At 47.7% G+C, this 14,877-nt stretch overlaps 1 protein-coding gene across 1 annotated transcript; it reads left to right on the forward strand.

The window, feature by feature from the left end:
- The first annotated feature begins 1,499 nt into the window (after positions 1-1,499).
- RPL26 (ribosomal protein L26) lies at positions 1,500-6,384 on the forward strand. Its single transcript, XM_082679888.1, has 4 exons — positions 1,500-1,565; positions 2,364-2,536; positions 3,667-3,807; positions 6,213-6,384. The coding sequence occupies exons 2-4, from the start codon at positions 2,369-2,371 to the stop codon at positions 6,339-6,341; spliced, it is 438 nt and encodes a 145-aa protein (XP_082536014.1). The 5' UTR covers positions 1,500-1,565; positions 2,364-2,368; the 3' UTR covers positions 6,342-6,384.
- The last annotated feature ends 8,493 nt before the right edge of the window (positions 6,385-14,877 follow it).

Raw genomic sequence — 14,877 nt, forward strand, 5'->3', positions numbered from 1 at the left:
TTGACTTGAGCCCAGTGGGTTCCTACAAAGTGGGACCATATAGGGAATGATCAGAAGGGGCTGGGAAGCCAGCCTGCACGGGTTCATCTATAACCTATGGGTTCTGTATAACCTTGCACGAGCTCCTCTCACTTCTCTGTGGCTCAGGGTCCTCATCTGTAAAACAGGACAACAATACCAGGATGGCAAGGCTATTTGGTGGATTAAAGGAGTTAAAAAGGCAGTGAGTAGAAGGGTGTCCCTAAGACTCTGCAAGCTTACTACGTCTTAAGTATCATGAAACGTGTGTCTTCCCCTAGTATGACACCTGCGTTATTCATTCAACAGAAACCGATCGCTTACTAGGTGCGCGGCCAGGCACGCGGCGGGAGTTCACCCGGCACTGCAATCCTTCAGGAGGGCACACCCCCTTGCCCTGCTTCCATCAGATCCTGAACTGAATGTGAGCAGGCAGTAAAATTAAGAAAAGGGCACAGTGGGGCTTCCCTGGCGGCACAGTGGTTAAGAATCCGCCTGCCAGTACAGAGGACACGGGTTCGAGCCCTGGTCCGGGAAGATCCCACATGCCATGGAGCAACTAAGCCCGTGCGCCACAACTACTGAGCCTGAGCTCTAGAGGCCGTGAGCTACAACTACTGAATCCTGCCCGCCTAGAGCCTGTGCTCCGCAACAAGAGAAGCCACCGCAATGAGAAGACCGCTCACCGCACTAGAGAAAGCCGGCGTGTAGCAATGAAGACCCAACGCAGACAAAAATAAATAAATAAAATAAATTTATTTTTTTAAAAAGAAAGAAAAGGTCACAGTTCTCTACGTGGAAAAGCTTCCTCACGCCGCTATCCTCAAAGTGTGGTCTCGGACCAGCACCCTCGGCATCACCTGGGAGCTCGTTAGAAACGCGGGTTCAGACCTACTTCCGCGGGGCGGGGGCAGACCCGCGGCCCCAGTCCTCGGAAGGCCCCTCGCCGGCGGGAGCCGAACCTCGGGCGGGCCCCGCGGAGCAGTCAGCACACACATTGGTGTTGGGGCGGCTGCGGGCGCCGGGCTGGAGCTGGCTGGTTACCTGTCAGGCACACTCGACAGGCCCACGCCCTTGGCCCGGGGTCCAGGTAACCGAGGTGACCGGCCGGCCGGAGTCCCAGCGCCACCTGGCGGTCAAATATAGGACCTCCCCTTTCCCGGCTAAGGGAGTACCCGCTGCCCGGTGTTCGAGTGAAGGGACACGGGTCCCTGGGGCCGCTAGCTCCCTCAACACCCGGCGGGGCAGTCAGACCCCAAGCAGCCCCCGCCACTTGCCCGGGAACCACCGTTCCCAGAGGACGCAGCTGCAGAACCCAGAGCTCCCACGGAAGGCACCAGGACCTGGAGAAGGGCTCTGCAGTTCCCCTCCGAGCCACGAGATGACGCTAGTGATCAATTTCTTCCCCAGTTTTCCGTCCGCGTTCAAACTCTGCGCCTCTCTCGCTCCAAGAAACATCGGTCTCGCGAGACCTTCCGGAAACTTACAAAACCGGAAGCTGTGTGTGGATTTCTTCCCTTTTGTGGCCATCGCTGAAGCGCCAACGGGTGAGTTTGCCGGGACAACGCGTATAATCCGCAGCCATCCGTTCACGGGCACGGTGTATCTCGACCCCGGGGGCCCCGATACTGTTCCGGTGGCCGAGTAGCAGCCGGGAAGGGGGGCCAGGATGGTCTCGACCTTTCTCCTAGCTCAAGGCCCGCCGGGGTGGGGAAGGGAGGAGGAAAGAGGATTTGGGGACTTCGAAACGGGAGCTGAAGGGGAGAAGGCCTATGGTGATGGAGTCTAGTCTGGGCAGTGTAGTTTCCTAAAGAATGGTCTCAGGATAACTTCTTGGTAAATCTACTGAACTTTCAGACGGCGCTCGCCCATTGGAAGGCTTTTTGGACCCGAGTTATGTGCATTTTCCAGGTTCGGGATGAGGGCCTGATTTCATTCATTTGGGATGGGGCTAAATGTGTTCACGCTGAAGTTCGCAGATTAACGTTGGTTGGTCTTTCTAAAACGTGATGTGATGTTGAATTGTCAGTCTGCTTTGCCCTAATTCAGCGGAAATATAAGGCCTGTTTTAGCTTTCTTACGCAGTGGTTATGCCGTTTGAGAGTGTAAACAAAAAGTTTAATTACAACAGGTGTGTTGGTAATGGAACGTTCTTCTGTTCCATAAGCAAATACAGAAAACATCCCAGTAAAGCAGTTCACTACAAGCAGTTTTTGATGAAGTTAAAGAATGTGACAGCTTTTGTGAGCATTCTGAACTTTCCAGATGAAATTGTTGCAGTTACTTGTTTGTAAACTGAGATTTGGTCATTTAAGAGTTTACACCTCTTTTAACTTTTTATTTAGCCGAAATGAAGTTCAATCCCTTTGTGACTTCTGACCGAAGCAAGAACCGGAAAAGGCATTTCAATGCGCCTTCCCACATTCGCAGGAAAATTATGTCTTCCCCTCTTTCTAAAGAGCTGAGACAGAAGTACAATGTCCGATCCATGCCCATCCGGAAGGATGATGAAGTTCAGGTATGTGCCGTGTTCAGGTCATCTTGGCGAATATCCCGCACGTTAGGCACAGACGATGGATTGCATTCTGAGAGCGATACATCTGAGACATTGGCTCCCAGAACAGCATTGCAAAAGGAGTTGCGCTGGGGACCAAACAAAAAGCACGTAGCTTTCTTCACCTTTACACTTTGGTGAAAATCAGTTGTCTCAGGCGTCAGATGCAGTCATAATTAAACAGAAGAAAGGGGGTTTGGAACCAGAAGCTTAGTTTGGAGTTATCTTTTTCTGGGTGTGTTTGGGCATTGGAGAGGCATTTGAGGACCAGTAAACAATTCTGTGCCTGAATCAAAATCCATATATGTTACAAGTGAGCTGTAGTTTCATATGATTGTTTGAGAGTACCAGTAAATAAGTTGTCAAGTCTATTTAAGTGAAAATGTCTATTAATGTTTCTTAGCTGTAACTTGCAGCTAGTGATTAAGATTCAAGCAGTCTCTAGAGCAGCTGACATGTTACCAGCATTTCATGAGATGAATAGCCATTTGTCGCTCCTGTGCTGGCGCTAAAATTGCCAGTAGGTTTTGGAGGCAGTCTCTGCTTTCTCCAACTGGGAAGAAACATCTGTTCAGAAGCACTTTGGCAAGCTGAGGGTCGTTGGGACTTGCGGGTACAGAACGATGTTAGTTAACCTCAGGGAAAGAAGTGGCATGTTTCCTTAAATATTAGCTGCTGCCCACTCTTTGGCACTTAGTTGGGCCCTTTAATGGGTTGTGAATTTAATATTTATGGCCTGTTGTTCCCTTCGAGATGGAGTGACAGTTTCCTTGTCAACTCGGTACAAAAAACCAAGGTGGGCTTGTTCCTCGTTTTTAACCTTTTAACAAGCCCACCACTGCTGGTGGGTCATCAGTTGTAGGATGCACTGTCCATCACTGTAGATTTATATGGAGCATAGTTTATTTCCAGGTTAATTGAAGCCAGAGATAGAATTATTGGCACATTTCCATTAATGATTAGGTCTTTCAAAATTGGAAGATCCTGTATATCTGATAACGTGAATGATGTTTACCTGATTCATAGGTTTCCTGATTTTCAAGTTTAATATTCTTTTAACCACATATATCTTTTATTTTTGAATTTGCATTTAGGTTGTACGAGGGCACTACAAAGGGCAGCAAATTGGCAAAGTAGTCCAGGTTTACAGGAAGAAGTATGTCATCTACATTGAACGAGTGCAGCGGGAGAAGGCTAATGGCACAACTGTCCACGTGGGCATTCACCCCAGCAAGGTGGGTGTTTTTAAGAATGCTTGAGAGGGGAGAAGGAAATTTTAACAGTTATTTTGTATGTGTATTTAATGTACCTTTTCCTTAAAAGCTATTAGTAAGCTGATCGATCAATCTAAAAATGAATAGATCTTAAAATACAGGAAATTGGGTAGTTTTTAGATAATATGGAGCTGATACCCTGTGTATTAAACAGAATTGAGTAAACAGTAAGGCACATTTACAGCCCTGCAAAGTAGGTATTAAGTCATTTGCAGATGGAAAAAATCTGGACCTCAGGGTCTAGATCCCATTGATAGTGGTATCTAAGCCAAAATAGAAGATAATGGTCTGATTCTCATGTCCTGGACTTTAATGTGAATTCTCCAATACTGCTGTCTAATTTCTCTCAATTAAAAAAATATGTTTAATATAAAGGTAATAAATGTGCTTGGTGCCTATTCAGATAATGAGGTGTTCGTTTCTTTAAGATCTTGGGTTGGCACTACAAATCTAATCTTCAAACTACAGGAAAGTTGCAAGACTAGTACAGCTGTTGCGTATCTTTCACCTAGAATTCACAACCTCCATTTTCTTTGCCCTTTGCCCTGCCCACTAGTGGATTACAAACATCGTGGCACTTCACCTCTAATTACGTCAGTGTGTATCTCTTAAGAGCGAAGACTTTCCCATTCTTTACTACAGTCTTATTTTTGCCCCCAACTAGATGAGCCGTTGTCAAAGTCACCAATCCAGTGACCAGTTCTTAGTGTTTTGTGAACTTAATGCAGCATTTGACAGTTGATCTCCCTCTTTGTGGCTCATCTTCATCTCTTATTCCAGACAAACCTCAATATCCAGTTGACTAGTTTGCATGTCAACTTGGATACCCAATCAGTATCTCATACCTGACATGTTTAAACTCCTGGTTTTATCCTTGAACCTTCTTGTAGTTTGTTACTGTCACTGTGTGTGGCAGCTTTGTCCTAATGGCTCAGGCCAAAATGTCATTATTATACACCCCACATGAGTCGATAAGACCTGTTGACTGCTGTCACATTGTATCCAGAATGTTGTTACCATCTGAGTGGCCTACAAGACTGATCACCAGCTACTACTTCTTTTTATTTATTTATTTTTGGCTGCATCGGGTCTTCCTTGCAGCGCACACAGGCTTTCTCTAGTTGCAGCGATGGGGGCTACTCTTCGTTGTGGTGCACCGGCTTCTCATCGCGGTGGCTTCTCTTGCTGCACAGCACGGGCTCTCGGCACACGGGCTTCAGTAGTTGTGGCTCGTGGGCTCTAGAGTACAGGCTCAGTAGTTGTGGCACACGGGCTTAATTGCTCCGCGGCACGTGGGATCTTCCCCGACCAGGGCTCGAACCCGTGTCCCCTGCATTGGCAGACGGATTCTTAACCACTGCGCCACCAGGGAAGTCCCATCACCAGCTACTTCTTGATGTCACCTTATTCCACTCTCCGTGTTCTAGTCCACTGGCCTCTTTACTGTTCCTACAGCCATGCTACTCAGTGTGTCTGCTGGTTGGCAGGATCACCTGGCAACTTCATAGAATTGTACATTCTGTTCCCAGGTCTACTGAAGCAGAATTTGGGGGTGGGACCCAGGGGTCTATTTTAATAAGCCCTCCAGGCACACTCAAATTTGAGAAACACACCTGTTAAACTTAGAAGTTCTTCTGCCTCTGGACTTCTGTGCTTGCTCTTCTGTTTGGAATACTCTACCCTTCTTATCAGGTCTCTGTTCAAATATAGACCTTTCCATGAGGCTTTGCCTGATCTCGATTATGATTTAGCCCCTGTCCTCCAGCATTCCATCTCATATTAGATATAACCTCCATGGCGGTGGAGATTGTCTTTTGGTCGCTATGCTATATTTCCAGACCTTGTTCAGTGCTGTCTTTGCCTTCCCTCACCTTCCTCTCTAAGACTAAAATTTATCATAATCTGGGTGTCTTTAGTGACAAGTCTGTTGGAATAAGGTCTGTTCTATGACTTCACTAAAGGTTTTGCAGGTTGAAGCATGTGTGAAGGCTACATTTAATTTCCAACCTTGTGGTACTAACGTTACTATAGAAACAAAAACGTGTATGACTTTGTTAGCTTGTAAAACTGAGAGGAGTGGAATAGCCGAAACGTTTTGCAGTAGAAAAAGCTGATTTTCTAATAAAGCACAGAAGAGGACGTGAGAAGAACCACCAGTGCCACGTTGCCTTCTCCTTTGTTGGCTGAGCATTAGTGAACGTTTAAATTTAAGCCAGGTTTGGGGGTAAAGAGTCATTTCTGGCGCTTCAGTGTTTAGGCATCCACTCCCACAGGTGTGGGGAATGGCACTGAATGTTGGGCTTCCCATGTGTTCTGTGTTGGTAATTGTTTAAAGCTCAGGAGCATTTTTTCTTATTTGTCTGCAGGTGGTTATCACCAGACTAAAACTGGACAAAGACCGCAAAAAGATCCTCGAACGTAAAGCCAAGTCTCGCCAAGTAGGGAAGGAAAAGGGCAAATATAAGGAAGAAACAATTGAGAAGATGCAGGAGTGAAGTGATCTTGTTTACAACTTTCATTAAAAACTGTTAAAATGAAGAGTCTTTGTTTATGTGTGGTGCTTTGAGACGCTGACTAGATTTCGGTGGGTCAGTATTCAGGGAAGTTCAGGTGATGTTAGCTATCTAGGGGCGGACTACCCTTATCTTGTGGCTTGATTCCAGTAATGAAAAGTACTGTTTAGAGAGAGTTGGTTTTTTAACCAACTTTGAGCATCAGTTCTTTTTTTAAAAAAAATATTTATTTTTAGCCGCGTTGGGTCTTCGTTGCTACGCTTGGGCTTCTCATTGCGGTGGCTTCTCGCTGGGGAGCGCGGGCTCTAGACCACAGGCTCAGTAGTTGTGGCGCACGGGCTTAGCTGCTCTGCAGCATGTGGGATCTGCCAGGACCAGAGCTCGAACCCGTGTCCCCTGCATTGGCAGGCGGATTCTTAACCACTGCGCGACCAGGGAAGTCCCAAGCATCAGTTCTTTAATGATTGAAATGCTTTCTAACAATATTCCGAGATCGGGACTGATAAAATAGTGATTTTCTTTTACAGAGGCAGCAGCACTTTGGGGTAAAGCTGAATATCCGAGGACCCCCTTTACAACCTTGTTTTCTGCACTGATGTTGTGTGAGTGCTGTTAGACCAAAACGAATCTTTAGCTTACAATCTGAAGCAAAAAGTGCTCACCTAAAATGCAGTTTCTCCTAGAGGATTAAGCGATTCCGTGCACAGAGTAATTGTTGGCAACACCTTCCTCACTCTAGACTTAAGCATTTAAACGTGTAGGACGATGAATGGGGTTTACTTTCCAGGCTGGAGGCGAGCATTTACTTATCTTGGAGCCTTTACGACAACGTGTGGAAATAGGTGACCAATTTTGCCGCCGCCGGAGACCTGAGTTAGTGTCTGGCTTAGCCAAGGGTCGCATCTGGGCCCGGCCCCAGCTATCACCTCAGTGATCTCACTCACCGCAGCTTCCGCCGAGCACGCTGCAGGCTGGGCAGGACTCCGGAACACAGCCTTCGTAACCGGGAAACGGAGTAAGGTTTCTTCCCGCCGCGGCGTCTGCGGACTGGCCCTCGGGGGGGCGGGGCTTCCGGCCGGCGCGGAGCCGCTTCCGGCCGGCACGACCGGCCTCAGCCGCCGCGAACCCACGCGGGCGGGAAAGGATCGGGCGGCGCTGGCAGACGCAGCCGTGGGTGGGGCGGGCTCCAGGCACAGCGGCCCTGGAGTATTCCTTTTCCCTTCCGGACCTCCCTCTCCTGCAAAACCACCTGGATCGGCCTCTCTTCCGGCTGGCCTGGCTCATTCATTTCACTCCTCCCCCGGAGTTGGCCGCCCTTGGAGGAGTGGGCGGGCCCGACTAGCAGGCGGAACCCGCGTGGAGCCTGGCGCGGTGGTGCCGAGACCGCGGAACCCAGGACGGCACAAAGGACTTGATGCCCGAACCAGGTCCTTATCTGCATTATCACCGAGTCTTCCCAACAACTCGTTGTGATGGAGAGTGGTGTTCTCCCCATTTTATAGTTGCGGAAAATGAAGCCTCAGTAACTTTGTCCAGCCTACTCACACAGTAAATAATAGCGTCAGAAATTGACTTACCAATGCCTCTGCAATGCCTCTCTTCTATACTTGTAAGCCAAGTGTTTGACAAATGCCCTTTGAACATCTTTCGTCTCAGCTCCGTATTCATCTGCCCTCTGAGGGGATACAGCGAGGTAGAAGCCTCAGCCTCTGCCTTCTAGGTTTGTACACCTGAACCAGTCGACTGAAAATGCAAAGCGCTCCAGTGAGTGGTGCAGGCTGTTCAGAGGCGGGAGAGATGGCAGTCAGCTGGAGTGCATCAGGAAGGATGCTGATTTGAGCTGGGTGTGATTTGGAAGAACCTGTTCCAGGTCCGGGACAGCCAAAGCAAAGACTCACAGGTGGGTGAGGAAGGAAGATCTTTCCAGTTTTCTCTAAACAAGCTCATTTATCAGCCCACCAACACAGATCGCACCGGGAAGTTGGCCATCTTTCTTTGGGGCCTCGTTTCTTTCCTTTTGCTTTAGAACAGGTGTTGAAAACTCAGGTAACTACAGGGGTGGGCAGCTAAGGTGAATAGTTAGTAGCTGGCTTAAAGACTGTGGGAAACAGAGTGTAGACTATCTAAAGGGAGTGGCTGCCTCTCTACTCCAGCCAGTTGTTGCCAAGTAGCAAAGCTCCCAGTATGACTGGATCGTCCCATTTTTCATGAAAGCCAGAAACCTAGATTTTTATATGAACTCCCCAGTCTGTAAATATAGGTAAACCATTCAATTTTTAAAAAACAAACAACTGGGTAGACTAACCAACATATGTCTATTAGCCAAATGTGACCCTAGGGCTGTGCTTTAGAATTTCATGGTATAGGGTAAGGACCATTTCTCATATTAAAGACTGAGATTTTTCCATCTTTTGATTATAAACTATTTCTAGCGTGTCTTCTTCATTCTTTTATTGGATGGAGATGAGGCCTTTCCTTCCCGTGTAGTTCCTTGAAGGGCCTCAGATAGCAGCCAGTGCAGCCAGTTTCTGAGAGATGCTGGTTTCAGTGAGGAGTCTGGAAGGTGCTCCTGGATCCCGTTGAATATCTTGTGGTTTCAAGTCTCTTCTAAGGACTGTGGGATGGTAATACATATTATTTGGGAAACAAAGCCCCATGTCAATGATTATATGGGACTGGTGGATGAAACAGACTGGTTTATTTACTGCAGGACTTCTCAGAGCCTTTAAAAATGCCAGTTTGCACTGAGGGTCTTGAGCTTAGGCTTAAAGAGCATATTATAAACATTCTGTTTCTTCGATCCTGAAATGCATATTTTTCACCTTTAAAAAATCTGGATGTGTGGGCAATTCCCTGGCGGCTCAGTGGTTAAGACTCTGTACTTCCACTGCAAGGGGCACGGGTTCAGTCCCTGGTTGGGGAACTAAGATGCCGCATGCCGTGCAGCGTGGCAAAAAAAAAACATCTGGATATGTTCATTTAATATAGGGCCTCAGTTTTTCCTCTCAAAAGAAAATTGTCATTATGTCAGTGGTTTTACAGTCAGTAGTGTCCTTAGAATCAGGAATGTTCCATGGTTAACCAGTGATGCCAGTCGAGGGAATTCGAAGCCTTTTTAGTGGAGGACATTCAGCATCTGGAAGCAGGCTCAGCTTAACTGAGACTCTTGCTCAGAGCTTTTAATTGTTTCCATCGGGACTTCCCTGGTGGTCCAGTGGTTAAGTCTCCACTCTCCCAGTGCAGGGGGCCCGGGTACCATCCCTGGTCAGGGAACTAAATCCCATATGCATGCCACACCAAGATCCCGTGTGCCACAACTAAGACCCAGCATGGCCAAACAAATAAATACTAAAATATATATATATATATTTTTTTAAATGTTTCCATCTTTCTCTGCTTCTCAGAATTCTGCCCTACCCCTCAGCTCTTCATCTGATGGCTGGCATCTCAGGGATCTTGTTTTCCTAAGATTATTGGAATTCCTGTGATCATCACATGAACTCTTCCCCTGGCCTCATCACCATCCTGTGTTCCATAGTTGTTCTAACTAAGGAACCTCGGTTTAGACACCTGAGTATCAAGTTCTCTTCCGGAGGAATTCTCCAATCTTGGTGGAGTGTGGACTCCATTTGGGGTATCTCTTTGGCATGATAACCTCCTGACATATCTCTATGTCCCTAGATGTAATCTTTTCATTTCTTGAAACAGGCCCTGCTGCCTCGTCAGAACCACCAAGCCTGTACCTGAAAGTGTCTCCCGGCCTTGGAGTGCTCAAGTTCTCTTGGACTCTCTGCTTCGTTCTGGAAATATGTGGGCTCCAGCTCCGGCAGTGTCAAAACAGGTCAGGCCTACAGACCTCCCAGGAGGACAAAACCCCTCTTCCTCACCCACGTAGCTGGACTCATCTTGCTGTATATAGGACCTTTCCTCTCCCTCCGTTATCTTTTCTTTGTGTAGTACTCACATGACTGACATTCAGTCATGCATGTGGGCACGCCTTTGTTCCCAATACCTCTACTGTCTCTTTCCTAGTCCTGCTGCAGCTACTCCTTAGCCCAGGACCCGAGACAGAACCGTCCCTGTGGCAGCAGCTGGTGTCATTTCGGGAGGCAGTGACATTTGAGGATGTGACCAGAGATTGAAAGTGTCGAGACCTCTCAGAAGGATTGCAGCAGGGGCACAATGCTGGACAGTTGCAAGAAGCCAGTCCCTCAGCGTAAGGACTTGTCTTCATTTACTAATCCTGTGTACAATAGATGGGGAAAACCATCATTTAAAAATATCCCAGGGGGCTTCCCTGGTGGCGCAGTGGTTGAGAGTCCGCCTGCCGATGCAGGGGACACGGGTTCGTGCCCCGGTCTGGGAAGATCCCACATGCCGCGGAGCGACTGGGCCTGTGAGCCATGGCCGCTGAGCCTGCGCGTCCGGAGCCTGTGCTCCGCAACGGGAGAGGCCACAATGGTGAGAGGCCCGTGTACCGCACAAAAAAAAAAAAAAAAATATCCCAGGAATTCCCTGGCCGTCCTGTAGTTAGGACTCCACGCTTCCACTGCAGGGGATCCGGGTTCGATCCCTGGTCGGGGAACTAAGGTTCCCCCCTGCCCTCCCCCTGCAACCCCGCCGCAAGCCACGTGGTGCGGCCAAAAAAATCCCCAAAAAATCCCACCGCGTTCTCCTTGAGTCTCCTAAAATGAGGACAGACTCTTCAGCCACAAGAAATTAAGTTGATTGTGGGAAAGCTGAAAAGCCGTCTCTGGTGCTAACTTCAAGTTCACAACTTACTATTGTTATGTGGGTTCCTTCTAGCAACGTTCTCCCATTTATATTATTTTAAAAGGAATGGAGGACGAGATATCAGCCTATTATTGCCTTAGGCATTTCCATTTATCCTCTCCTCTTCAGTTAGCAAAGACGAATTAATAGGTTTCACTGTTTGAGCTAACAGTTTTATTAGTTACTCTGTTTGCCTAAAGTCAAAAATTACTACATATCTGTATATATATCTTGCTGATTTAAAATTCTGTTGACATGCTCTGGTTATGAATGGGCCCAGTGGGCCCTCTAGTCATCTTTATTCTTTGTTTATTTATTTGGTTGTGCCTGATCTTAGTTGCGGCGGGTGGGCTCCTTAGTTGTGGCATGCGAGCTCTTAGTTGCGGCATGCATGTGGGATCTAGTTCCCTGACCAGGGATTGAACCCGGGGCCCCTGCATTGGGAGCACGGAGTCTTAACCACTGTGCCACCACAGAAGTCCCTCTAGTTATCTTTATTCTGTTATTGCTTTATACCATTACTTTAGTAATCTTTCTTCCATATGTTCAAAAATCAGATGAAAGAGTTAATGAGGAACTTTAGAGGGAAAGTCTTCCAGATGGAATATCAGCAAATTTAACCTTGTTCTGTTTCTTTCTACCTTTCTTAGGATCCTTCTTCCAGTTAGTTCTCCATGATGCCACAGAGAGCTGGAAATGATCCCCCTGGGGTTTCAAATCCAAGTGAAATGGAAAAGGAGATAAGTAACATGAGAGAAAAGTTTCTCATCAGCGTGACAAAGTTAGTGGAAAGCAAAAGTTACAACAGCAAGGTATTTTCCAAAGAAAAGTACTTTCAAACAATAAAGGAAGTGAAAGAAGCTAAGGAGAAGGGGAGGAAGTCATCACGTGATTATCGCCGTGCAGCAAAATATGACGTGATCTCTGTACAAGGCACAGAGAAACTAATAGAGGCTACTCATGGAGAACGAGATCGAATACGGTATTATGTACACAAGGAAGAGCTGTTTGACATTCTTCATGACACACATCTCAGTATTGGCCATGGCGGGCGGACGCGCATGCTCAAGGAGCTTCAAGGAAAATATGGGAACGTCACCAAAGAAGTCATTGTCTTATATCTGACTCTGTGTAAACAGTGCCACCAGAAGAACCCAGTATCCAAGAGAGGCCTCGCACCCAAGCCCATGCCATTTAAGGACATTGACTCCAGATGCCAAGTTGAAATCCTTGACATGCAGTCAAATGCTGATGGTGAGTTCAAGTTTATTTTGTATTACCAGGACCACTTGACCAAGTTTATTATTTTACGGCCATTAAAAGCCAAAGAGGCCCATGAGGTGGTCTCTGTCCTGTTGGATATTTTCACAATTCTTGGTACACCCACGATGTTAGAATCTGACAGTGGCTTGGAGTTCACAAACCAGGTTGTCAATGAGCTCAATGAGGTATGGCCAGACCTAAAGATTGTCCCTGGTAGGTACCACCCTGGCCAAGGCCAGGGCTCCCTGGAGCGAGCAAGCCGTGATGTCAAGAACATGCTAAGTGCCTGGATGCAGAGTCACCATTCACATCACTGGGCTGAAGGCCTGCGATTCATGCAGCTGGTGAGGAATCAGGCCTTTGATGTTTCCTTGCAGCAAAGTCCATATGAGGCGATGTTTGGTTGTAAAGCCAAATTTGGACTCTATTCCTCACACTTACCCCGGGAAACTGTGTCTGTTTTACAAACAGAAGAAGAACTAGAAATTGCTGAAGAACAGCTAGAAAGCAGCCTTTGGATCAGGCAGGAAGAAAGAGCTGAGGTTGGAGCAGACCGATCTGACATGGACGAGGACGTCAATTCCACTCCTCCCAAAGCTGCAGAGCCCAGCACCTCCCAAGGGGCCCCAGGTCTCTTCTGCTGGTGAACAGACACCTGCCTCTGGGCACCGTGTAGCCACCTGAGAACTGTTGCCAAGGCCCCAGATGAAAGGAATGAAGGCCACACTCTCAGGAAAGCTGTCCATGGTAGTCCTGGCTCACAGGGGGAAAGCAACTTGGGTCTCTGATCTCGGGCTGCCATAAAAAATTACCACAAACGTGGAGGCATAAAACAACAGCACTTTCTTCTCCCATAGTTCTGGAGGCTAGAGGTCTGAAATCAAGGTGTTGGCAGGTTCGTCCCTCTGGAGGCTCTGAGGGAGAATCCATCCCATGCCTTTCTCCTTTGGTGGCTGCTGGCAGTCCTTGCATCCCTTGGCCTAGAGTAGCACAAATCCAGTCTCTGCCTCGTCTGCACGTGGGTCTTCTCCCCTCTGTCTATGTGCTCCTTTTCTGTCTCTTACAAGGACACTGTTGGACACCAAATCTATGTCATTGGACTTAAGGCCCATCCTAATTGAGGATGATCTCATCTCAAGATCATTTTTATTTACTTTTGGCTGCATTGGATCTTCGTTGCTGCGAGTGGGCTTTCTCTAGTTGCAGCGAGCGGGGTCTACTCTTTGTTGCAGTGGGCAGGCTTCTCCTTGCTGTGGCTTCTGTTGTTGCAGAGCACGGTCTCTAGGTCTGTGGGCTTCAGTAGTTGTGGCACACGGGCTCAGTAGTTGTGGCTCGCGGGCTCTAGAGCACAGGCTCAGTAGTTGTGACGCACAGGCTTAGTTGCTCCATGGCATGTGGGATCTTCCCAGACCAGGGCTCGAAGCCGTGTCCCCTGCATTGGCAGGCGGATTCTTAACCACTCTGCCACCAGGGAAGTCCCTCAAGATCCTTAATTTCATCTGTGAAGACCCTTTTTCCAAGTAAGGTCACATTCACAGGTGCCAGGGGTTTGGACTTGGACGTATCTTTTTGGGGGGCTGCAGTTCTACCAACTACAGTCAGTGGAAGAGTATGTTAGCCTGCAGAACATGAACTGATAGGGTCTGAAGCCTGTAGAGCTGGTGGGACTGCCTTACATATATCTAGTGCCTGTTCCTGCTTCTAGACACATAACCCAAAAGATGGGGGCATCAGAGAAAAAGATGTAGGTGAAGGACAAATAACGAGAAGGAAAGAGGTTGACCTAACATGCCCCAGAGATTGCCTGCGTCAAGAGAAACCTGATGTACCATGCCCGCTCTCAGAATGGCACCCACAGGGATTATTGTGTGATGTGTCTGAAACATATTTTAAAAATAGGTCAAAATTAAGGCATGGCTGGGATTTGGGTCTGAGTCTGCCAGTTTTCTATACCTCAGGCACGGCACAACATGTATTCTTGGAAAGGGTCAGTGCATTCCAGGAAGTGACTAGTAGCAGGGAAACAACTAAGCACTCCGGAGCAAAATACAAAAGTTGGCCTGAGGTCACTGCTCCAACCAGAGAAGAATAGAGCAAAAGCCAGTCTGGGTCATAGTTCAGAGTAAAGGGGAGAGTAATGCCCAGGATCTGTGCACTGCTGTATTCTCAAGGCCTGGAAGAGTACATAGCCCATCAGAGGTGTTCAGAAAGGATTTGCTGAGTGAACAAATGATTCTTCAGAGATGGACACTGGGAAGGAGAAGGGGGCTGCAGTCCCTTATTCTCCCGTTCATTCTTCCTGCATCTCAAAACCATTCTGATTGCCCCTGGCGCTGGTTTCCTCTTCTGAAAGAGGCAAGAACAGTGCTGATGCCGCCTACCTCATGGGGTCTTTGTGAAAGACGGTGAGATAAGGCATGTGAAGTTCTAGATGTGAGTTGTCCTTGCTATCAGCAGGTCTTATCCTCGTGAGCTTTGGAGA

This window comes from Grampus griseus, assembly GCF_964374135.1.
Source record: "Grampus griseus genome assembly, chromosome: 20".
Taxonomy (NCBI): domain Eukaryota; kingdom Metazoa; phylum Chordata; class Mammalia; order Artiodactyla; family Delphinidae; genus Grampus; species Grampus griseus.

Bases quoted from the DNA above. Each gene is read 5' to 3' on its own strand.
- RPL26 (XM_082679888.1), top strand. From the start codon at position 2,369: ATGAAGTTCAATCCCTTTGTGACTTCTGACCGAAGCAAGAACCGGAAA. The intron at 2,537-3,666 runs GTATGTGCCGTG...ATTTGCATTTAG, and splicing joins GGAAGGATGATGAAGTTCAG to GTTGTACGAGGGCACTACAA. The intron at 3,808-6,212 runs GTGGGTGTTTTT...ATTTGTCTGCAG, and splicing joins TGGGCATTCACCCCAGCAAG to GTGGTTATCACCAGACTAAA.